This window comes from Pungitius pungitius, chromosome 20, assembly GCF_949316345.1.
Source record: "Pungitius pungitius chromosome 20, fPunPun2.1, whole genome shotgun sequence".
Taxonomy (NCBI): Eukaryota; Metazoa; Chordata; class Actinopteri; order Perciformes; family Gasterosteidae; genus Pungitius; species Pungitius pungitius.
This window is the reverse complement of record NC_084919.1, coordinates 10,493,125-10,517,580: the sequence shown is the minus strand read 5'-3', so window position 1 is coordinate 10,517,580 and position 24,456 is coordinate 10,493,125. Positions and strand designations below refer to the sequence as shown.

General features: G+C 40.0%; 1 protein-coding gene across 1 annotated transcript; it reads right to left on the bottom strand.

Moving 5' to 3' along the window:
* Positions 1-1,414: 1,414 nt before the first annotated feature.
* On the bottom strand, positions 1,415-18,089 carry apobb.1 (apolipoprotein Bb, tandem duplicate 1). Its single transcript, XM_037449938.2, has 29 exons — positions 17,987-18,089; positions 16,852-17,064; positions 15,963-15,995; positions 15,756-15,868; positions 15,510-15,655; positions 15,252-15,399; positions 14,995-15,147; positions 14,577-14,701; positions 14,382-14,467; positions 13,845-14,289; positions 13,618-13,732; positions 13,389-13,535; positions 13,087-13,298; positions 12,788-12,983; positions 12,514-12,693; positions 12,204-12,407; positions 11,952-12,119; positions 11,657-11,862; positions 11,305-11,487; positions 11,088-11,218; positions 10,764-10,974; positions 10,519-10,691; positions 10,135-10,295; positions 9,931-10,040; positions 9,470-9,843; positions 3,240-9,251; positions 3,037-3,148; positions 2,714-2,900; positions 1,415-2,624 (listed from the first exon to the last, which is right to left on the bottom strand). The coding sequence occupies exons 2-29, from the start codon at positions 16,982-16,984 to the stop codon at positions 1,629-1,631; spliced, it is 11,460 nt and encodes a 3,819-aa protein (XP_037305835.2). The 5' UTR covers positions 16,985-17,064; positions 17,987-18,089; the 3' UTR covers positions 1,415-1,628.
* Positions 18,090-24,456: the final 6,367 nt, after the last annotated feature.

Below are 24,456 nucleotides of genomic sequence, written 5' to 3'. Positions count from 1 at the left end.
CGTAACGTGGGTCGTTCGGGCTCCGGACACAGGGACTTGAGGCCAGGGTCGGGTAATGTAATCAGTTTTATTTGTTCGTTTCAAGGCGAAACCACTCCGGCGTCCAGCTCACTCGCCCCCTCTCTCCTCGCTCGTCATTACTTAAATGCCAGAGAGCACCCACACACACATACACACAATCCCCAACAGCTGATGGTTTTCACCTGGCACTGTTCCCCGAGCCACTCCCCCTCTTTCTCCCACCTGCAGCCGAGCTGAAACCACGCCCGCCACCACAGTCCCATATTGAGCAGGAGTGTGCTGCATAAAGTCAGTAACATTGTGAGAAAATTGATTTACTACATTCACTATTCACTATGGATTCAAAACATCCACAATGTAATTAATGCTTTCATTTATAGATATTGGTGTCAACACCGTTGTTTTCATAGAGTGTGATTCTTTTCATTAAGGTAACAGCAATAGCCTCAAGGACTTCAGACTTCAGTGTGTTGTTCAACAAAGCCCTGAGATTTGTCAGCATATCATTTTAAGGTGTCACCCAGTTTGTCTCTCTGGGTGTTTCATAAGATCAACAATAGGATTGGTCATGCTCTTTAACCAGTCCCTAATCTCTTTAGTTATTTTGGCTCCAGCCATGACATCATCGTTGAACATTGTGACCTGCAGTTTTCCGATCACGGCGAAAATGTCACTGAAGAAATACTTTTTACAACAAAAAGGTGCATTGTCCCTTTTAGCACAGAAGTAATGCTGTAGGTCAGCCTATTGAGCATTTCGAGGAGAGGCGTCGTCTCCTCAGAGCCAGTCAGGTTGACTTGGGTCTCTCTTGGGAACTTGATTGCATCGTCCATGAAGACCTCAACATTCTTTTTGCACTGAAAAACAGTATTCCTAAAGAGGATGGACACCTGTCTCTGATTTAAGACCGTTACACTAATGTTTAGTTAGTTCATTTCATTTAGTTGTACTATATTTTCTTGTATACATTGTGCATTTTTATATTTCTACCAAGGTGATTTTTTTGACCAGTGCATATAGAAATGCTGTTTTGACAATTAACCATTTTGTAATATCTACCTCAGTCCAATGTTTCATACATTAGTTAAGCCAATGAATGATATATGTCCATTGTTAACCAGACGGAAATAACTTGGGTGTTTGTAGATCACCTAATGTACCTTTGTGGGATCAAAACATAACTTTTGTAATTGTGTTTTATATTATTGTGAAACAGTTCGTCTGAGTTGCTGCAATAGACAACTGAATGGCCTACTGTATATTATAATAGTACACCTTTTTTCGATGATCTCAAACCTAATCTATTTGTTTCACTCACCTCTTGAATCAATAAATAAATTCTGATATATCAAAATTGATATGTCAATATTGTGACAAAACAGGAATTGAGACATTTTCATACTGCATTAATGCATTTTATTGAGGGTTTTAACTCTTTGCAGGAAGGTGAGTTTCAGTAGAATGTTACAATGTTTGTACACAATAAACCATCAATCTTCTTGTTATAAATATGGTTATAGAGAAAATCGTCCATTTTCGTCCAAGTATGTGTTTTAAACAGATAGTAGTATTTCCTATGTACTTTGGCCTTAATCTATGAGTGATTCTCACTGCACGAATGAAAGTGGAAGTTCAATCTCAAGCCTTCCGTCACTAACTTTCATATAGGTTTGAGCCTCCTCTGGAGCTTGTTGCAGGAAACCATTAACAGTGTTATTGAACTGGTTCACTAAGTAGATGAACGTGTCAATAATGTACTCAAATGAACTGTTGAATTGCTCCATATTTAGGGAAGAGATCCGATCAACAATATTCTTTAGGACTGTGACAAGGTTGCGGTGGATGACATTGATGTTAATGAGCAATGGATCTAAATAGTCAGAGTTGACAGTGTCAACCAACTCCTGTGAATTCAACAACATATCTTTTAGGGTTTTACCAGTATTCACTATCATTGTGTCAAGACTCTCCATATATTTCAAAAAGCCAATCAGTTCATCAAATGCCTGCTTAAGAACTGATTTTACTTGATCCAAAACCTGGCCTCCAGTCATTGGATCACCAACTGGCATGTGCAATTTCACACTCCTGATCTGCTCAACAAAGGGGTTGTAGTAGGCCTCCATGTTGGACGAGATAGTCTGAACGGTCATATCTAGGAAAACAGCAATGCTGCTGGCCAGCTTTTTAAGGACAACCGGGAGGGTGGTCATCTCATTAGAACCAGGCAGTTTAAACTGGGTTTCCCTCAACACCTTGACGACAGCATCCAAAAATACCTGTACAGACTGATGGTACTGGACAATGGTGTTCCTGAACAAGATTGACAGCTGGGTCATTTGATTATTATAATTGATTGCAGCATCATAGGCCTCTCTGATGGGGATAACAACAGAGTTTTTCAGCCCTTCTATTTTGCTTGTGACCTGGTACTTATCAGCAAAGATTGTGAATGTTGAGACGATGGAAGGTAGTCTCATCTTGAGTTCATCGAGCATTACTTTGGGTGCCTCCATATTGTATACAATGTGCAGGTTCATATTAGCGGCGTCTTTAGAGGATGATCTGATGACCAACATGTCAACGTCAATCTCTGGGGCAGACTGTTAAATAGAAGAAAATACAATTTTATCAGATTTTTTTGTATTTAGTTTCCCATTGCATCAGAAAAGGTCATGCTAGTGATACTCACAGGATAACGCCCATAGACTCTTGCAGTCATCTGAGATGGAACTCTGCCACTGAACTGAAAGCCTAGGAAGCCAGTTGATGGGGTGGATGCTGATGCTGTGATACCTTCTCTGCCAGCAGCATAACGAAGGTTTGCATCAGTGAAAGTAGGACTTGTGATGTCCACGTTCAGGGTATGGCGAGAGTGACTGTAAGAATAATGTATTTTAAATACAAATACAACCTTGCCCTTTCTTTTAAAATGTTAAGAGAAGGAACAAATTGTTTTAATTGCAGAAGTACTTTAACTTAAATACGAATTGCAAAACAAATGCACAATATTACCTCAAGGCTTGGGTAATGACATGAGTGGCATCCATGGTGATGTCAGCGTGTGTCAGGACCACCTTGCTCTCCATTTTCAGAGCTTCCTTCTCAACATTTACAATCGTAGAAGCTATTGAAAGAAATATTTTGTGAGATTTAACGCTGCCCAATGCTTGCAAAATAAAACAGATAAACGTGTTAGGGGAATTTGATCAACTCACCATCCATGTCATATTCAAAGAGCACAATGACAGAAGTGGCGGAAGACTTTAAGGTGACTTTGAAGGCGGGAGTATCACCCTCTACTTCTGCTGCCATTTCTGTGGTGTACAGAGGGCTGACAAACTTGCAATTGGAAGAGATCTTCTGCTTCAAGGCTGTCACCTCAGCAACATTTTTCTCAAACAAGCTCAAGTCACCTAGGCTGCTTGGCTGAGACATAGTTATCTCAATGTCAGCAGTCAAGGAAGAGGTTGGCGACAAATCAATGGCGGCCTGAACAACCTGTTTTCCGTTGGTGTGGAAATCAAACAAGTTTGCCTCGTTGTTGCCATTATATTTAAGCAGTGCATACACACGGTTAAGGGAGGCTTCTACAGCAAGATTCTCATTTAAATCCATGGCAATAACTTTGGTAGTGCCTTCGTTAAGCTTGACATCAGCAATCACCTTGGAGGTGGAGCGTAGGCCATCTTTATTGAAATACAGAGTAACGTCTTCATCCAGGACTCCCAAAAGTAGATAATCGTCAAGCATTGTACCATCCATGTTGGCCTTTGTAGATGACTCCATGGAAACATACTCAAAGCATCCCTCCAGCTTCAGACTGTGGTCAGCCTCTGCCTTTCCAACTGCTTCGATCACAGGGATGTTTAACTTTCCCGTCATCTTCAAGGTGGAGACGGCATTTGTTTTGTCTTTGTTGTCTGCAACAAAATTTTGGTCTGCATCTAGGCTGAGAATAGGCAGGACAATCTTTCCGACAGTAGCCACGGATATGGCAGTTTCAAAAGTCTCAGCACTCATACTGATGGCGCTGTCATGAGTGCCTTGAATGTGAGGATTTTCAAGGGACAGGGAATTGGCCAATTTAAATCCCCTCCTGGTGGTCAGACTGGCGGTGCCATCAAGTTTGGCTTTCAGGCTCTCAAACACGGAGGCTGTGGTAGCACCCAGACGGAACACAAGATCATCCTCAGAATACAGTCCCGCATTGACATTCAGATTAATGATGGCAGACTTGAAGGACAGCTCACTCAACAGATTACCCACGGAGGGAATCTGGATCAGACCCATCATGTCAACAACGTCGGCATCCAGGCTTTTCTGGTAAACTATTTTTGCTTCCACGGCCACAGACTGCTCAGCGGTGGTCAAAACGTTCTTCAGTCCAGTCTGCTCATACAAGTCCAGATCAGTGATAGCTGGAATTTTGAAGTTGATAAAAGGCAAGTCTATCTCAGGGACGCTGATGGGTGATCTCAGAAAGTCAAGGTTGGCCTCATCTTCAATGGCAACAAATATGCCGGCCTCTTTTTCATTATTGTCAACGGTGAAGTTGTAGAACATTTTGTACTGATTAAGGCGAGCCAGAAGAACAGTGTTCACCTTTTGGCTGTCAGGTTTGAGAGTGGCCGAGTAATCATTCTGCAAATCTATCTTGGCAATCAGAGTTTCAAAAATGTTGACTTTGGTATTTCCTCTGTTTTGAAATTCAAAGACAAACTCAAAAGGACGAAGCATGATGTTGATTCCGTTGGACAGAACTCCAGTGACTGAACCATACAGTTCTGTGACATGGTTTGCTTTCAGCTCTGCCTTTATATCATGAAGGTTGGCATGTCCAGATGCCACAACAAGACTGTTCTTAATGACTGGGCCCTCTGCCTCATTGCGGATATTGAACTTCACGTAGTAAAAGGGGTCAGATTCAGCAGTAATTTGCTGTTTCATCTTAAAAATGGTTGAGTCTGTGTCACCTGAGAAAGTTAGCGTGCAAATTCTGGGATTGAGTGACAATTGCAAGTTGCTCTTGTGAGTGCCATCCTCAGCATTGACTTTGGCAGCACCTGAATTATCAATTGTTAGAGAGAGGGTGTCAGCATTTTGGCGAGCAATTGCTTTCTGGGTTACAGTAGCCTCACTCCTGATATTGACAATTGGAAGGTCCACTATATGATTGTAAGTTGTATCTAGAGAGGCAGCCATTCCCCCTTCCATTGCAAAAAAGGCTATGTTTCTTAAGTCAGCGGTGTAAGGTGCCGTGATGACCTTAATCGTTGTTTTGCCTTGGGCCTGGGCTGATAAACCATAGAGAGTTAAAGATGCTTGATGTTCGACACCAAGAGCAAGATGTTTGAACTTGAAAGTCTCAGTGAGGACAACACGATTCAATTTTGGGATTGCAATACGAGCAGTGGAGTCAAGCTTGTAATTAAGAATTTCAAAACTTGGAGATGTTGCCTGGGAAGTAATGAATCCGGTGAATTGAGGTGTCGTTTTGCCTTCGGTGGAGTTCTGGAACTCTGCAGAGGTCTTGATATTGTAGATGGGAGTTTGTAATTTAATCTCACCATAGAGTTTACCAAAGCATGGCACTGTGATCTGAGTTGGAATGGTTGGCAATGTGAATTCAGGAAACTGAAGGGATTCAACAAGCTTTTCTACTGGAACTCGCGGGATGGTGGGGAACATGATCTTATCAAGGCTAATCTCTGGGAACGTCATCTCGGGCATGGAAGGAAGATAGTTCATTGTGAGATCTCCAAAGAAAGCATCCACATCAGGCATTTGGATCTCAAGGTTGACAATGAAATCCAAAAGGTCAATGATTCTCTGCTTGATGTCATCAAAAGAAATTGTTGTGGCTTTCACGGTATAGGAGTTAACAATGGTGAACTCAGGAATGTCCAGCTGTGTTGGGATTTCAAACTGTTTAAACTGATCCATGCTGAACTTCACAGAGGGCACAACAAGGTCAGTGAGAGGCATGGTAAAGGATGGTGTATTCACCTCAGCTTTCTTCAGTTCAATAATAAGTCCTTCAATGATCTGCTGAATCTCACTGAATATTTTTTGTTCAAGCATCTCGTCCTCAAAAATCTCAACTATATCGCTGAAGATTTCGTTTACCAGATTGTAGAATTCTACCACAAATTCCAGATAAGAGGTAATCTCTTCTTTGACATCAATATTCACAATTTCTTCTTTCATAGATTTAGCAAGTGCCTTAACACTGTCAAGAACAACATGGTCAATGATGTCCTTTACTGATTTAACCATTTCTGCAGCTTTAATTTCTCTCAAGTTTTCTATTAAGGCTCTGACAGAAGACAACAGAAGGTTGACAAAATCTCTTGTTGCCTCAAGTTTCTGGGGGATTTTAAAAGTCTTAATCAAATTATTTACAAAACCTGTGTAAAAAGCAATAATTTCATTAACATTATCCACAAATTCATTATAATCCAAAGTCCTTACTTTTCGTGCAATTTCTTCAATAAACATATTTAAATGTTTAATTACATCCTTAACCTCAGTTGTTTTCCAATAGTTAATAGTATAGACTCCTATCAACTCAGAAGTGATGTATGAGTCCTTAACCATGTTTAGCACATCCCTGATAGATTCCTCAATCCTGAACTGCTTCATGAGCTCAACAGCCCCTTCCAAAACAGCCTGGACTTTTTTGTAGGCCTCAAACTTCACAATCAACTCCCTCATTTTGGCATAGAATGTGTTGATTTGACCTACAACGTCAAGCTCCAGAATAATTTCCCTAATCTGATCAATTATTTCGCTGAAGGTCTCTGTGGGAATATAACTCACTAGTCTCTCAAAATTAGATTTCAAGTTGATGGATGAAATAAAGTTTTTCAGCTCAGCAACAATATTCTGCATGTCATATGTCTCAATCCTGTGTTTTATTTCACTCATAATAATTTTAAGGCTGCCCAATAAATCATATTCGTAATCAATATCACGGAGGAATTCAAGGCTGCTGGCATACAGTTCGTCTAATTGAATCTGGTCCATAACCCCTGTCACAAAATCAATCATATAAACAACCATAGCCTTGATGTCATACTGCTCATTAAGGGCATCCAGATGTTCCTGGATCTTCTGAACAAAGGTTTCTGGCAGGGTGACACTAACAATAATGTCCTTTACCATACCAGCAAAGTTTTGGAAGTAAAAACTAAGTTCAGCCAACAGGTTCTTAACAGTAACCTTCAGGTTTGTCAACAATGTTTCCACATCCTCCATGGAGATGATGTTAGCTTGGGAAAGATCACTGAAATACTGATTCAGCTGAACAACTTTTCCTTCAATATTCAGGCCAGAAACAAAGTCGCTTACATGCTGGGGAAGAGCTTTTAGTCTATCCCTTATCTCCTCATTGTTGATGTACTCTTGCAATACCTCTGCAACATGCACTACAACACCCTTAATGGTTTCCAAGAATGCAGGCAGATATTCAATCAGAGGGAAATGAATAATGTGACTCTCTGTGTTCCTGTCATACTTGAGGAAGGAAGCAATGGTGAATTGCTGGTTCTCAGAAGATTCTTCATTGAGCATGTTTGTGAAGATGGTAGCAGAAACCTCAATTCCAGCTCGATCAGCTGTGTTGTAAAGACTCATGTCCTGATTAAAGGCATGCTTATTCATGTTGGACTTCATTCTAAGACTGGATCTCTGCTCCTGGAGTGACAGAACAGTATCCATCTTGTTATCAAATGTGGTCTCAAGAGCAAAACCGCTGTCTAGCTGATGGTTAATTGATGCTCTGCATTCATGTGAGGTACCAAAAGCCAGCGGCTGTGCTCTAAGGAGGTACTTGCCGTAAAGCTGGGCACTATGCTTTCCATACATGGTCATGTCTCCATCAGCATTGAAAATGGCATCAAGGTTAAAGTCGAAAGGGACAATGCTGCATCGGATGGTGTGGTCAAAGCGCATTGGCTGGGAGTTGAAGCGGGCGTCATTGGTGATCCTGGCAGCAAGACCGACAAGCTCAAGCTCGGTGTTGTGGCTCATGTGTGTTCCCAAGAGTTTTCCAGTGGTGCTGCATTTTGCATTTGCAATCATATCAGCATAATTTACTTGATAGGTGTGCTTGATCTCTTCCTCGCCATACATGGCTTTTAGGCTTCCGGTCAGGTCCATCTTTCTTAGCTCTGCCTGCAGCTGAGCCTCATTAACGAATTGGGCCGCCAGAAGGTTCAGATTGTTTTTAACATTCGCAGAGGCAGTGTAGGGTTTTATGTTGACGGTGATATCATGAGTGTAAGTGGCATACTCACTGGCGGTGGCTTCAGCCTTGGAGTCAAAGTCAAGGCCAGAGGGAGTAATGGTCAGAGTGTTGGCATTATCGACCTTGATATCACGCATTGCAGCCTTGTTGGTAATGGACAGAGTGGCCAATGAAGCATCAAGCTCAGCGTTGAAGCTGTTTTCCAAGGACAAGGGGCTCTGGAGGGTGGTTGTTCCACTTGTGGTCAAACCGTCCTTGTTCATTTTCAAAGTAGCTTTGTGAGTGGCCTCATTCTCAAGGAGCTTCATGGTGGCATCGCTATTAACAGCAAGACCACTGACGTCAAGAGTGGCAGTCAACAGAGAGTAACCACGGTTTTCAGAGTGGTCTGCATTTGTCTCTATTCTCATGAGGACTTCACCAGCACCAGCAGATGTTTCAGCCTGGTTACGGATCTTCATGCCAAGAGCAAGGGCATTTACATCACATTTTAGTGAGAGCTTGCTGTCTTTGAAGGACAGCTCTGCAAGATGGGTCAAGGTGTCTTCAAAGGCATTGGTGTTAGACACAACTGAGAATTCACCATTGGCCAGAGTTGCTGCAATTGTGTTCTGGGCCTGACCAATTGTGGAGTCAAGCTTAACAGTAGAATCAATTTTTGCTTCTGGCTTGAAAGGAAAGATGTTGAATGACTGGAATGAAACGGTCTTGCCATAGATGGGTCCAGCAGTGAGTGATCCCTCAAAGTGGCTACTAGCAGAAATGTCTTCAGTGTTGATTCCAGTCATGCCATTGTGCTCTAAGGTAATATCTAGACCCAATGGGCTTTTGGCTTCCATCTTACTGCTTGATTTCAAAGTAATTTTGTCTGTAATAGTTACATCCTCAACAATACTAATCATGGCATCGAGGAACCTATGTGTCAAAGAGCTGTTCAATTGAGCCTTGATGGAGTCAGTGGTGGCCAACATTCCAGAGCCTACAAAAAGCACAAAAGAAGAACAGATGATGTATAACTTGATTACACATACATTGTTCACTTAAACAAAGGGAAATTACCTTTTTACATCAGTTTAAGTTGAAAACGTCAACTGAAAAATATTTTAACTAGACTGAACAGTGCATATGTTTAAATTGGTGCTAATTGTACCAACTATTCAAATCCTGGCTTCGTGAATTATATTTAGTAAGAAATACCTTCAATCTTTATGGAGAGGATGTCAAGTGGCGAGGTTCCAGTCACATCAAACTTAGCCGAATAGCTTGGTGTTTCCACAACATCTTTCCCAGCAGCCATTGAGGCCTCCATGTCATATAGGTTGCTCTTTATCAGAGTGGACACCTCAGCTTTTCCAAAAAGAGGAATAGATAAAATAAAACTCTCGGGTACAACAAACTCGGGGATTGGAATTTCCATTGAGCTTATCTCCAATCCAAAGTCAGGTAGAGACACGGTTGGTGTGGTCAAAACTGGAGGGAAGTTAAGGTCTTTGCTTGATTTTCCGCCAAGAAGTAGAGGGATATCCATGGTGAAGCGCTCATTGTTGAAGTAGTAGACAGCCTTTGCCTCACTGTTATAAGGACAAAAGTAAAAGGAATAAATGTCCAGTAAAATGACACTAACTTTAACAATTCAACAAAATTTTGTTTTCGCCTACTTATTTAGGAACAATGTCTCTGGCAGGGAAATCTCAGGCACATCAGGTACTCTGAAGCTCTGCATATAAGGTAGATCAGCACCATACTTTTCCATGTAGTTGTTTGCTGCCTAAGAAAACATTAACCAGTATTTCATTAATTCCCAACATTAAAAATCTAAACAACAGAAACTGTGAATGCCTTTTTTAATCAAAGATTCATACCTCCACAAACTTTGTGAAGATGTGACGGACTTTCATGTCAGTCTGCCCCACACGCGTGTCAAGAAGTGGGTTACCGTACTGCTCAACCAAATAAGAAGTTGGCAGGCTAGTAGTGTCAGCGTTCACCTCAGACATGAATGCAAACTCCAAATGGCTGGCATCTGCAACAATAGAAAACAATACAAGGAATATTCCTCAAATCCCCATGTTTGACTTAGTCGAAGAAAAAATGAATCAAATGTGGCATTTTGTGTAAAAGCCCTCAATTTTAACAATACTTCTTAAATGTAACCTAGGATTAAATGAACACATCAAAAAAGTAAACAAATGTTAAATGAACTAGCATGTATTACTCTTATAATAATAAATAATTGTAAAAATTACCATATTTCACTGTGATTTTCTGCTCTGAGTTGGCGGCCATGACCTTGATTTCACTCTTAAGCTCCAATTCTAATTCCTCCATTCGTTTCATATTGGCTGTTATGGTGGCATCAGCATTGATTGAGGGGACAAGAAGCTGGACTTGCAGCATACCCTCCTTCATGGCCTTCAGACTGTAAAATGGACCATTGAGTTAGCGCGCTGTCAACATGAGGGTGACATCAATGCTAAGGAGGATTTCTTACTTGGCACGGCCAACCAGAGAGAGCTGAGGGATGTTCTTGTTAATGAAGTCAAGAGAAATAGAGTGGGTTCCTTTTCCCTTGGTGTTTCCATCAACAACACCCAACCGGAGTCCAGCCTCCACATCGTAGTCAGGGATTTGGATGTCGGCAGTGATGACATTCTTTCTTCTGTTATATTTCATGATTGCTGTGGCTTCAGTTGGCTGTGAACCTGTTATTAAGGACAAATATATAATTATGTCACACACCTCGACAACCTTTTGGTCTACTTAAGGCAATATTAAAAAGAAAAAGGCATAGCATACAGTGAATATTATAGTTTACCTTCAGCCCTCAGAACAAACTTCACAGAGTCAACCTTCTGCCGGCCCTCTTCACCCTCCTTAAGGAGCTCATAGGCAACAGTGGCTGTGTACTCAGTGACATCACCATTGGGGCGGAGTTCCACAGTAAATCTATGTAGGATAATTCAGATAATTTGAAAATAGAAGTAATAACTTTTTTAAAGAAGTGTGGCGATGGTTTGGAAAGTATTGCTCACTTGCTGTCTCCAGTGATGGGGAAGTAGGGGGCTGTCTCTTGATGGAAAGCATCAGTGTACTGCAGAGCTGTGCAGTACTTCATTCCAGCAAAGAAAGGAGTGCACTCACTAACATCAACCATGTCCATTACCATCGGTGGCAGGGTCCTCACTTTTGATCCAGTCACAGCCACCAGTGTGTTTCTAAATGTCAGATGCATAAAAGTTAGAATTCAGCTTTTGTTGTTTTAATTGTATTGTTTAAAAGATGATGATGATTGTAAAGATTGAAAAGATTGAGACTGTGATTACAAAAAATCACAAAAAGAGAAAGCACTTCCAGCCTGTTGCGTTATCCCAAAATGACACTTACGTCATCCTAATGAGCTTAATTGGATTTGTTGGAGCTGGGATGGTCAGCTTGACATTGTCACGTTCCATGGAGATCTTTGCCTTGAGCCCACTTTCATGGAAAATGTTGCTGTGCATCTCTAATCCAGAGTTGACATATTCAGGGATGAAGGAGCCGATTTGAGATACAAACTCAATGCTAGCGGAGGGCATGAAGTTCACCTCACTCTGTGTGGACGCAAAGGAGAAACGTAAAGAGTTGATGCTACGTTATGTAATAAAAGACATTGCTGGAAGTGAAACACATATGTATGTACCATGTCACGAGCAACCTGAACTCCACCCTTGAGGCCAGGCGTGAAAGTACCAGACACAGTGATCCTCAGAGGCACACCAGTGACAGTAGGCAGGAAGAATTCATTGTCCATGAAGATGTAGTGGGCAAAAATTGTGTTATCAGCCTTGGTCATCAGTGCCATCATGATCTGTGGCAAATAAAGATACAAATGGTACATCGACGAATACTTCTTTGATGATTATCAGCTATGGTCTTAAAAAAAAATGCTTACATCAGTTGGGAACATTTTAAACATGCTGTCAATCATCCTTGCAGCAGAGTAGGCCATTTCCTCCATTTCGTTGGTCCTCAGATATCCCAGCTCATTTCCCAAAAGTCTCAGGTAAACCATTGCCTCGGGAGACTGTGCCTTGCTCATTTCGTTCACCAATTTGTTGAGGTTGCGTCCGATCTCCCTGATCAGGTTCTGGGAGGCCTAAACATAGATGTCGACACTTTCTTAGAATATTTTTCACTCTCTGAATAACAGATTCCGATTACAGATGTTTTAGTCATGTGTACAAAACAGATTGGTCTAATACCTGTCTCTTCATCCTGTCTTTCCTCAGACCAGGGAGCATCTTCTGCAGGATCTCATTGATCCTGACTGGCATGTTGTCAGAAACAAAGTACATGGTCTTCAGGGCAGTGCTGGGGAAAAAGCCATTCTTTCCAAACAGGGCATCAATGGTTGGCTCAAATCCTTTCCCCTCCATACCTATCTGTAAAGGGGATGCGTAGTTCACTGTCACATGTCAGCTGACTGGAAAATAGTTTCAAAACCCAATTCGAATGAAAGGAGCTCCAGATGTTTACCTCCATCATGTCAATGTCATAGCCAAATGCCTTCAGAGTCATTTCAAGCATGACCTCCTTGGGTAGATAACTGGTACCCTCAAAGATCATGTTGCCCTCCACTGATCCAATCTTATAATTACGAGAGAACTTGGTGGGGTCCATTGTGGGCCCGATCTCGTTACTCTGCAGCGCATCTCGAATCTTCTCTCTCAATCTGTTAGAAAGGATGAAACATTACATCAAATGTGGGGTCATCCTAACATTATAGTGAACCAACAAATTCAATTGACGTCGATCTTGAACTTATTTTCACTTACTCTCGGCTCTCACGGTCAGTTGAGGACAAAATGTTGGTAATGTGTGAGATCACAAAGCTCTTAACTTGTGTGTCCTGCTCACTGGGCAAGGCATCAGCCAGCTGTGCCAGTTCAGTGGTCTTGGGGTCCTTCATAAGTACCAGATACGCAGCAATACGCTTTTGCATTGGGCTGGCGCCATCCAAAAGGGCCTGCATGAGAACCTTTCTGCCCTGTGACCAACAGACATCAATACAATTACTATACAGGGGAAAATAATTACTCAGATAAAGTTTGCAAATCTTTGAAGTAGTGTAACTTGCCTCTTCGGGGACGGGAGTCAGCCTAAACACTTGGATGGCAGCCTCCTGCACAGCCAGGGAAGCCGCGGGCTGGTTCACACACTGGATCACGGCAGATGTGAGTGCAGGACCAGCAGGTATCAGAGCTGGAGCCATGTTTCCAACCACCTGGAATCAAAGGACACATTCATACTATGTTTCTTGGTGTTAGCAGTCATTTAAATTGTGACTAATTAGGAAGGTTACGCACTCTCAATGTCAAGAAAGTGTTTTCCTCATCACCAGAACAGTCACCCAAATCGGCAGCCATAACCTCAGCGACAGAGTAAATCTCAGGGATCAGCTTTCCCTCAGCTTTGTAAAACCTGTTGAATAAATAATTATGATTCAATCCAGCATTTACCATTCCATGCAAAGAAGGAAAGCATACGATCTAATGTTGTTTGCCTAAGATAACGCTTCGATAGCTTCACTCACCTCTTCACAATATTGCTCAGGGCATACATAATGGGCTTGCTGCGCTTGTATTTGACCATCTCGAGCATGTCGTTGATCAGGAGGGCAGAGGGATTGGAGACCAGTCCCATCGCAAAAACACCGGCGTCTACCTCGGCTGAGGAGCTGTCAAAGGTCCTGAGGATCTGCATGATTGTGCTGCTGCACTCAGGGGTTCCACACTGGGCCAGAACCTGATAGGTCAGGACCCGGGACACAGCAAGAGCCTCGGGAATGCTGGTGCTCAAGGTCTCAGCCTTCATTCCACGGACCATGGTGACCAGCTTGTGGAAGAGGTGGGCCCTCCTCTCACCCTCAGTCTCGGGCAGAGTGGCCAGTTCTCTCAGGAGGTTGAGAGCTGCATCTTTATCCTGGATGACACTCTTGTCTTCCACGGTGTCCATGTGAAGACCCTTCACAATGTCACCTACGATACACAAGCAACATGCTTAGTTTTATTGACCTTATTTAAATAATTACCTTTATATCAGAAGAATATAAATTAACCAAATGACTTACTGTGGTCAAATACTCTGTCGTTGTGAGGAGAGACCTCAACTAAAACCAGTTTTTGCTTTCCAACGTTTGTAACTCCATATTCTCCCCTGTAGAAAAAATACAGGCGTACAGACTGTTACCGTCTTGTTTAATAGGTTTCAATAAATACACTTGAATGAAAGAGCACTTCAAAGTCTAATATTGGGTTTCATTTACTTATGAGAGTAGGGAATGATGATGTGTTTCTCTGTGCATGACCCAGAGGTCATGTGTTTCCCAACATTGTCAAACTTGTAGTTGCAGGTCTGGGAGCTTCTGACCATCTGGGCAAGAGGGTAGTGCTGGAAAACAGACAGATACTTTTATTAATACGGTGAAAGGGAATGGTATAAATATAGATTTCACTCTCGATGAATACCACTTAAATAATAAGTATAAGTCATGTTGCAGTTGAGTCCGTTCTAGCCTTTTCTAACATTCTTTCTACAACTGTTCAGTTTAACCTATGAAACAGTTGCTCTCCCCTGTGCACCATGGTTATTTGGATCCAAGGTGGGAGGTGGGATGCATTCATGAAGTAGCTATCTATAAGTGTGAAAAGTTTGTGTTGCTTCCATGGACAATTTGATCTTACCATGCCAGAGATAAGTGCCAAGGGGCTTGTGTGATCTCTCAATGGGACAAATTTGTCACATGTGGATAGGTCCCTCTCGAGGCTGATGTCAGTTGCGATGTCCTCTCTGGTGTTGACAGTGGAATAGGTCTTGCACTTGCCATGTATGGTAGGCTGAAATTGAAGACCAGGGAGGAAAAAACGTGAATGCAGTGCTGACGCTTTAAAGTGTGGTGTTGCAGATATTTAAATATGAATGTGAAGATTAAGTACTGCACCATTCTTTTGTTCTTGTCTTCTTCCAGCAGAGGCACAGCCAGGGCAGAGATGATGCCCCTCTTCATGTTCAAAATGGTTGTTGTCTCACCATCCTCGGGGTACAGTTTCACATCGTACACACCGCTGACCACAACCTTCAGAGGATACCTAAAACATTTAAGATTATTAGCTTGATTATGAGTACAAATCCCCCACAGATATCAGACTAACAGTAAATCATTATTTTTGGCTCTTTGTATCTTTATATAGTAACAAACTTCTCCATCTCAGCAGCAAAGGCATCAGAGCTCGGCGCAGGACCGAAGACAGGGAGTCCCTCTGCTTCCGTGTCAACCACCTGATACAGGATGCAGCCGGTGGTGCGCACGATGAAACTGCAGGTCTGAGGAACTTCAATTTCAACCTGTGAGAAAGGGAAAATGTTTGTTTTACCTTCAGTGTGAGACATTTAAGATGGAAAGATACAAATGCGATGACTGAACACGATTGCGTCTTTCTGGCACCTTGCAAGAGGCCAATGGTCCGTTCTTGAGCTGTGAGCCGCCGTTGATGAAATTCAAGGATTCAGCTTCATATAGGTATTCATACTTGTGGAGCGTCTTGTACCTTTCACCCACTAGAAGAGAAAATTAAAGATGGCAAGAAGATAAATGTGTCCAGTCTATGTAATAAACTAGTTGTCAACAAAAAGGTTGAACTTGTTAACTTACGTAAGCAGGTCGGCTGATCTGGATCTTGGGCAACTGTTTGGGAAAAAAATCAGATAATTTATTCATTAGCATTTGTAATGCAACTGACTACATGTAGTAGAGTCCTGTAACTACACTTATCTGCAGGTCCTTCTCATAATAGGCTCGTAATATTATTATAGCATGTCTCCACAGAGGGAGGTGACATTTTGCTTTTATTAAAAAAATGTTTAGTTTTTTTAATTATACATTCAACCATTACGTCATTTATTTTAAACAAGCAGTGGATTGGTTTCATACCTTCACCTAAGAGAAGAGTGTGTGAAAGTTGATTAAACAAAGTCAACCATCTTATAAAATATAATGGGTATTGTATTTCCTAAGGTTCAATCATTTATCTGATACTTTTCAATCTCCTTGTAAAGGACTGACTTCCTCTTTATGCAGATGGTGTTTTTAAGTTTGAGACGTCTGCGAGCCAAACAGTGTTGCAGACTTGGAGGATGTTCGGCAATGGCTGCAACACAGTCATCGTGTGTTGAATAAACTGTATGTGTTTTGTTGAATTGTGGTATTTATTTATATTTCCAAATTTGTAGTGCATTTTATGGTGGTGGAATCTCAACAACAGAAAAAAAGTAATACATTAGCAAAACAAAATACTGCAGAAAATCAGTTACATTTTGGAGTTTTATGTGAATTATTTTAAACTGCATTGTCCGGTCTTGTGAAAATAAGTTTTTAAAAGGAAAGCAATACAATCTAGGATTGAATTATTTGCAGCAATACAGTGGTTAATAATCATACAGCAAATGAGGATCAAAATAAAACATTAATGTTAAACTATGTACTACTTTAAACTACAGTATGTACAATGCTTAAAAAGAAATGCTTAATGAGAAGTACTTACAGGCCAATGCTGATGTGCTGAGGAGCAGCAAAAGGCAGAGCTTTGGGTCCCCCATCATGGGTGAGGTGAAGCTCTCCCTTGTTTTTGGCGAGCACTCAGTTGAGACTGATTTCTTAGTTTCAGCTCGGGGCATTTATACCCCAGCTGGGCTCTATCAGAGGACAGGGAGGCACAGACAGTGCTTTGAACGCTCAAAGTTCACCCCTCCCTCCTCTGTGGAAGGACAAAGGCATAAGTTTTACTGAGGGTCTCGTGGCTCAAAACACCCAATTCTGTTAAATCTTCACAATTACATATTTTGGCCGTGTCAATGTTGCTCTTTAAAAGCATCTGATTGATTGAGATTGATTGATTAATTACATTTGTCATGTTGTTCATAATCTCATTGTCTTACTGTCCAATATTATGCAACAACTGTCAAATTCCTTGCATGTCCAACATATTTTGGCAATAAATGTTCCATATCCCTTATTCCTGGTTACATTAAACGATTCAAACATATCTCAGACCATTTGTAGGCATTCAATGATAAAATAAGTAACTTCTACAGTCTGTTTAATAAGCCAATCATTTATTAGGGAATTGTCGTATTTCCTTTGATTTATGACAAAGGTTTAGAGTAAAGGCATATAGACCTATAGAGTTCTATTTATAATATAAGAATATTTCACAATTTAAAAATAAGGGAAAGTTGATTTTAGCGAGCTTCTCCTGAAAAAATGCAATGTCAGTAAACTAACAGTATGAATTAGGTCACTGATAAGCACTCTGTTGCGACCACTGAGTGATCAAGGCGTGAAAACACAAAGTCCTTCAAGATGAAAAAAAAGGTGATTATCTTGTCACTTACTTTACCTGTCAATGGTATTGACCAAAAAGTAACCAAAATCTTAACGGAGCATTTGGTCCCTTAATTAAATATTAAATGTTAAATGTTATATTGGTTTATTCAACTGTAGAAATGCAAATGAATAAATAATGCTGTAACAAAAAAGGCTGTATCTCTTACACTAGTTTAGTAATATCTTCATGTAATTTGATTAAACATACTACATACATTATATCTACACTGAGTGTTTAAAATAGTATTGTGGCTCATCTTAATAGTTAAAATAATTGTAGTCACAATACTTACTGTATAGCTCCAGGTAAAAGAGTTGTTGCACTGCTTCCACTGCCACGAGCCAAAATGAAAACTGTGAAAACTTTTGCCAAACATCAATATGGTTTACATGATAACCTTTGCTCTACAAAGACTCACATGTTTACCAAGAGTTCAATATGGGACGACAGGGACCACATATGAATTGAATAAACAGAAAAAACAATTATTAACTAAATATTTGCTGAAATAATTCTTTTTTTTAGATTTAAAGTATTTTACAGTTTTGTTAATTTTACACCAACCAACATTTGAACATTGTGTAACAATCTGGTGCAATGTATCCCCATCAGGAGCTTTTAAAATGTTTCTGAGATACTGACACTGTTGACACAGACAAACAGTACAGAGACAGAGTCCAAAGGGAGTTTGAGGTCTCTTTACACTCTTGGCTGAAGCTTTTATTTATTACGTTCATTTTTATATAGAAAAAATGTATTTTATATTTTTTATTGTTTTACGTGAAATAAATCATTTTTGATAAAATATACAATCTTGAGGTTGAACAATGTAGGGCAATATTTAATCACACACATTAATCTTCCAATGTTTTTGTGCCAAGAACTGATGTGCCAAGGACAGATGTGCAAAGGACAGATGTGCAAAGGACTGATAGGGAACAATTATTATTAGTCAAAAATATGTTTCACAGTATTATACCTGCCTCAATTACAAACTACCTCCAGTAAGTTTGTGCTCCTAAATGTTCTGCAAATTTATGTCAGTTATTGACTTTTAACAACAATAACTGCAGATGAAAAATCTAATAATAATAATAGTAATAACCTGCATTTGCATAGCACTTTTCTAAAAACAATGTTGACAAATCTTGTGTATGTGTGCTTGTTAATGCAATTTGAAAAACATGTGGCCTCATAGTAAAAGTCTCTTCTAGTTCTGCAAAGGTCCAGGAGAACGACCAAAGGAGACTTACAATTTATTATCCAAGGCTACATTTAGGATTATAAAAATTGTAATAGATTGGCAGTATAACGAGCAGCTGTTCTTAAAAACAAAACCGTTTTGTAACATTGTGAAGTGAGTTTGGAAAGCTACTTATTAGTTATTGGTTACGCATGGTTATATGGTCTCTATGTTCGGTGGCAGTTAAAATTCTGACTGTAGCATTTTGAACAAGCTTGAGATGTAAAAACTTCTTTATACTTTATAGAAGATGAGGAAGAATGAAAGGTCAGAGAAGACGGGGAAAAAAAACATGCTTCCCAATGTGAGCTGATCACATCAATTAAAATTTTGGTAATTTTGATCAAAAGAAATTATAAAATGTCGCTTCAGTTCTGTTCAGGCCCACGAGAGAGACTTTTTGACCGAGGTAACAGGGGAGCAGACATGTGCACCCAGCAGGGCCAATGGAGGCCCTCTTACCCAATCACTTGTCTTAAAGGTCAACTGTTAAATCCATTGAGAGCACTGGATATATTTTCTTTATAAGTTATACTCAACTTTATCGTTAATTTATTCTCTGTGAAGTTGTCTGAAAAGTATGTGTAACTTTCTGAAAATGCATTATCCAGACATACGATAACTTGAATTCATGGAAAGAGATGCAGCAATCCAGATGTTATCAGCTGCATGCTCTGCTAGTTATCTGTCACATTTCGCAACCCCACCATATGGATTGTTGTAATGAGTAGTCTGGTATACCTGCAAACCCCATCTTTGTCTCATAACATGAGCTTTGAATGCAGCTTCCTTCACAAGATCCCTTTATCCGTATGCCTGATGCATATGAATATATGAATATATTTCTCTTTTTTTAGTGTGTTATTGTAATTATCTGGAAGGAGGATTTCATTGTACAGAGTAACTTGTTATCTACACATGACCATAAATATCATCTTGAATTTTAAAAACAATCAAATTGGGTCAGACATATTTTCGCCAACCATTAGATTCTCAATCCCTTCAAATCAAAGTATGAATTTTGCATTCTGAATTTTGCTTAATTATGACGGGACAATAACATTTGAGGAAAGTCTGTTTATTTTTGGGTAAAACTATCAAGGCATGAATAGAAAACACGAGTAACAAAGCATTCTCAGAATCTTAATTGTGTTCAATAATTATCTGACTTAAAGATCTTATTTAATCCAATGCTAAAACTGAACTGTTGCACCAGCCTGTTTCCAGTCTCGCCATTCATGTCCAGCCAACTGCACCTGGCACATCGCTTACTTGATAGGGATTTGCACTTTGTGCCTTATGCTCGTGGTTCAACTGCAAAAACAGTAAAAACACAGCAGCCGCAGCAATGTCATTGCTCAGTCTCTCAGCATGTCTGTCTCTGCTTTTACTATCAATAAAGAGAGAAATGCCCAAAATACTTCAATCCTAAACGCTAAATCTCAAAAGAGCAAATATCTTTGTAAAATCATTGTCATTAGTAACAAAAGTGAAGCAACATTACTCCATTGCAATCTCCTGTGGAGAGACAGAAGGATTTATTATTAGACCAACTTTTACTTGAATAAAAGAATATTGTGTCTACATTTGGGTATATTGTTTATGCAAAACGTATATGCCTAACTGTGAAAACATTATTTCCATTAGGTCTTTTTTTCCCATTTGCATTTGTTATTTTCCAATGGAAATGTAAATTTATGTAAAAATCAAATGCACGTTTTATTGTCTTAGTAAATAGTTGTAGATGTTTTATGCAACATAGAAAACACCATATTTCATTTAGTTGATCTTCACATGTAATTTATCATCAATAAAGTATGTAGAAAGTGAGAAAAGCTCTACTCTGCAACAATGTTAATACAGCTTGCAAAAAAAAATTCCAACAGTTTACTGACCTTCAGTATTAGGTCAATGTGGTTTAAGAAATATTGCCGAAAAGTTCAGACACAATGATGTCATGTGCAGGGTATCGCTGAGTCATAAATGACCATGTTCCTCAAAGTTATACAGTTCTTTAGCCTTATCTCTAACTGAACGATAGCACGACCTGATAAAACTTTACTGATTCTATGATCAAAGTGTATTCCCTACCATGCAGCGTGGAACATTTACTGTATGCTTGCACACATACATGAAAGCTCTTCAATATTTGTATAATAAGCATAAAGTTCACATATGTTCAACTATGTAGACAGTCTCAGGAAAAAACAGCCAATTAAATGGTTCTATCATTTTGTCTGATTAAATTGGTGTTAAACTGACCAGGTTCCAACATTAAAATAAATGACAGCAGGACGCACACCCAGTGCTCCACCTGTAAACAACATGCAGTATACTGTGAATGTATGGTACATAACATACGTTGCAAATTTGGCTTCTTTACAATAGACATATGAAACCATCCATGTATACATACACACACAACTACTTTCAGTGGACTTGATTTGTCAGCATTGTGTTGGATCCAACCTTTGTTTGACCTCCCTTCCTGTGAAGAGCTCCCTGACTGGCTGCTGCTGCAATTACTATGTAGGCATGACAGTAAAAGCATTGCTGCAATGTGAGTTGATGAGGTGAATATACATCAGGTAGAATTATGTCTCATTTGATATAGTGTACTTTGAAGTGTAAATGATAAACTAGTACGAAAGCGCTAAATTTATCACCAAGCATAATTCATTATTGCAACAAAAAAGTGAGACCATTGAAAGCAAATTATTAGACTTTTTGAAATATGGATTGTACAATATCGCCTCCACAATTATTATAATTTATGCTTTGAGGACTGTACAAAATCCAATGAGTTATTTCATGAAAAAACAAAAATGTTAGAAGTCATTCTGTCACATCAGTTGGGTACCATGACTACTCAGTTCGATCAGATCCGTTAAGATTGAATAAGACTGAATAAGTGCAGCATTGAGGAAATGTCAGAGAATGACCAAAGTCAGTAAGATACACAAGCCGGGTAGTTTGAATGTGTGTTTCCTCGCAATCCATCCAATAGTTGCATTCTCTGAAACCCTTTTGCTAGCATGCCTAACAAGTTTATCATCTCTAATTGAACACATCGTGTTATTGATCAATGCAGTTGCTTTACCAGCTTAAATTCTTAGGGCCGTTTAGTCATAGCAACTTCCACTCTCATCACAGCATTATGAGGATCAAAGAAGTGTGATGCTTTTACATTGAATCAAACATTTGTAGTAATAATGAATATGTATTACATTGTATCACTTTCACAATGCGTATTTCACATTTATCTGGAGGTCACGGGAGAAGCTTTTAATTAAAAATGAATCCTCTGAATAAGCCTAGACAAACACAGGAGTCTTAAGATAATGTATTTACTGCGCATGTAATCAGCAGCAGTGTGTTCAGACTTTCATGAGGGTCAAGGGTGCAAGCACGGCAGAGGTTCAAATTTACATCTAGAAACTTTGAGGGAAATCTGATCAGCATTGCCGCTTTAAACACAACTCAGTAAGAAGTGATGTAGTGCAGATATGATTAGTAATCTGCCGGTTGCACGGAAAAAAAGCTTATCTGTTCTGATAATAAATGGTTTTGAGTCAATGCCGTAAATAAAGTATTCCCTAAATGTCTGATAGCATTTATAAGTAGACTGAAACTGAAATGAATGCATTTCACAAGAAAGGACAGAAATGTGTGGTAAAAAACTTGGGGAAAACCCACAAAAAGCAATGGCACAGTTTCTCCCCTGAAGATGAAGCTAAAAGTAACAATCAAAATTGCTTTCCGTTATACAAAAACCTTTTGATGACAATAATTAAAATGTGAATGCCAGCGAATAACTGTTGGTCACAGATAAAAATGTATTTAGGCCATGGCTTTCAACAATGTCACCACTAAATGGCCGTTATCTTAACTTTAAATTTGAGTTGTCACACCAACATAGTGTTAATACTGTACTCCGTAGAAATAAACTGAATTGAACACAACAAAACATTATGCCTCAATAAAATCAAACCTTGATTTCAGTGCCGCATGTTCCCTAAATATTGACAGAAGACCATTGAGGGGAGCGTTGCCCCTCACTCTGTTTATTGTAAAAACCGGCTGATCAATATTTGAAGAGCGGCTGCCGCTGCAGTGACTGCTTTTCACTAATCCTGCACATGCACCAGGGAGGACCGAGGTTCAACGGCTTATTTTATGAAGAAATTCAACAGTGCCTTGCAACATGTGTAGACTTGACCTGACTCAATCTAATCTTTTCACATCCGGATAGTATGAAACCCTGCAGGGTCATCCAATACAACACAGTGAGTCCCCAATGCATGGAGTCACATCACCAGAAAATACAGTTAGGAGTAAGAAATGATCAAATTGTTCTTGTGGAGACTGTGCAGATAGAACTGCTGTTCTGCCTAAAGTAAGACAAACTCAGACTTTAGGATAAAGCAATTGCTCAGACTTGCAGTGTCCCATGATCATTTAGATGTTTTCTGTTTGTTTTTCTGCCAGAGAATCATACAATCGCTCGCCTGTAATGAGTGAATTTTGTGTCCGTCCACGGCTAATATCACCCTCTGTGGCAGCCAAACGCACAACATTTTGCACTGTCAGTTGTGGCTGCACGCTTGAGCACTTCTCAATAGTTCAGAAATAGGGCCTTTTTATTGGGCTTCAACCTTCATACTGTCAAAAAATACACTTGAAGCCTCAATAAAAGCTTGCAGAGCTCTTCACGCTACTGAATGCACCGTTCTAGATTTGAGTTTGGTTGATGCGAGTAACATTAAATTCCCTTTTGCAAGCAAAAATAGTTCACAATGAAACAAATGTCACCACTACATCACTGCATGGCACCACTACATCCACTACATCACTAATTGGCGAGAAGGGGGCAGTTCTTGTAAACGACCATATGGCAAAATGACACACTTGTCTGGTCTAGTAAAAATCAGCTGAGTTTTTAGCTTTGTTTGCCACCTTCCAGTTTAACATGGAAAAACACTACAGTAACAGCCGGGGGGAGGGCTGCTAGCGTCCTCTAGTGGATCATTACGTTGCGGCAGAGCCACACAGAAATTGTCACTATTTATACACTATTCCAACATTAGCAGACAGTCTCTCATGTTCAATCACAGCAGCGGTCATTTTGTTGAGTCTTTGAGGAAGAGGGGTTATATTTAATCCTTCCTCACTCATTTTAAAGTAATCTCTCGGATTAGTGCATCAAATGAAAATGGTTTGAAAGTAGTGGCTAAATTCAGATGTGGAGAAATTTACCCTGAAAACCTATTTAAGAACAAGTCACCGTGACTTTTCATCCTCAGTACTTGAAGCAACGACAGTATTTCAAGTTACAAACTGTCAATAGAAACAAAAGCAGCCACGGATCGTTTACCGCTGCCTCAAACCCCGCGCTCAGGCTGCATTGTGCTCACTAGTAGCTAGAGATAACCATTCCATGTGCTTATAGAAACAGGTGTCAAGCTTCAGGAAGACACACACACACACAGTTAATAATTTATCCACCCAAGGAAATGCTG

Coding starts and splice junctions, on each gene's coding strand:
- apobb.1 (XM_037449938.2), bottom strand. CDS start 16,984: ATGCCCCGAGCTGAAACTAAGAAATCAGTCTCAACTGAGTGCTCGCCA. Junction 14,290..14,381: donor CGACAGAGTATTTGACCACA/GTAAGTCATTTG, acceptor TGTGTATCGTAG/GTGACATTGTGAAGGGTCTT. Junction 11,863..11,951: donor TTCAGGTTGCTCGTGACATG/GTACATACATAT, acceptor GCGTCCACACAG/AGTGAGGTGAACTTCATGCC.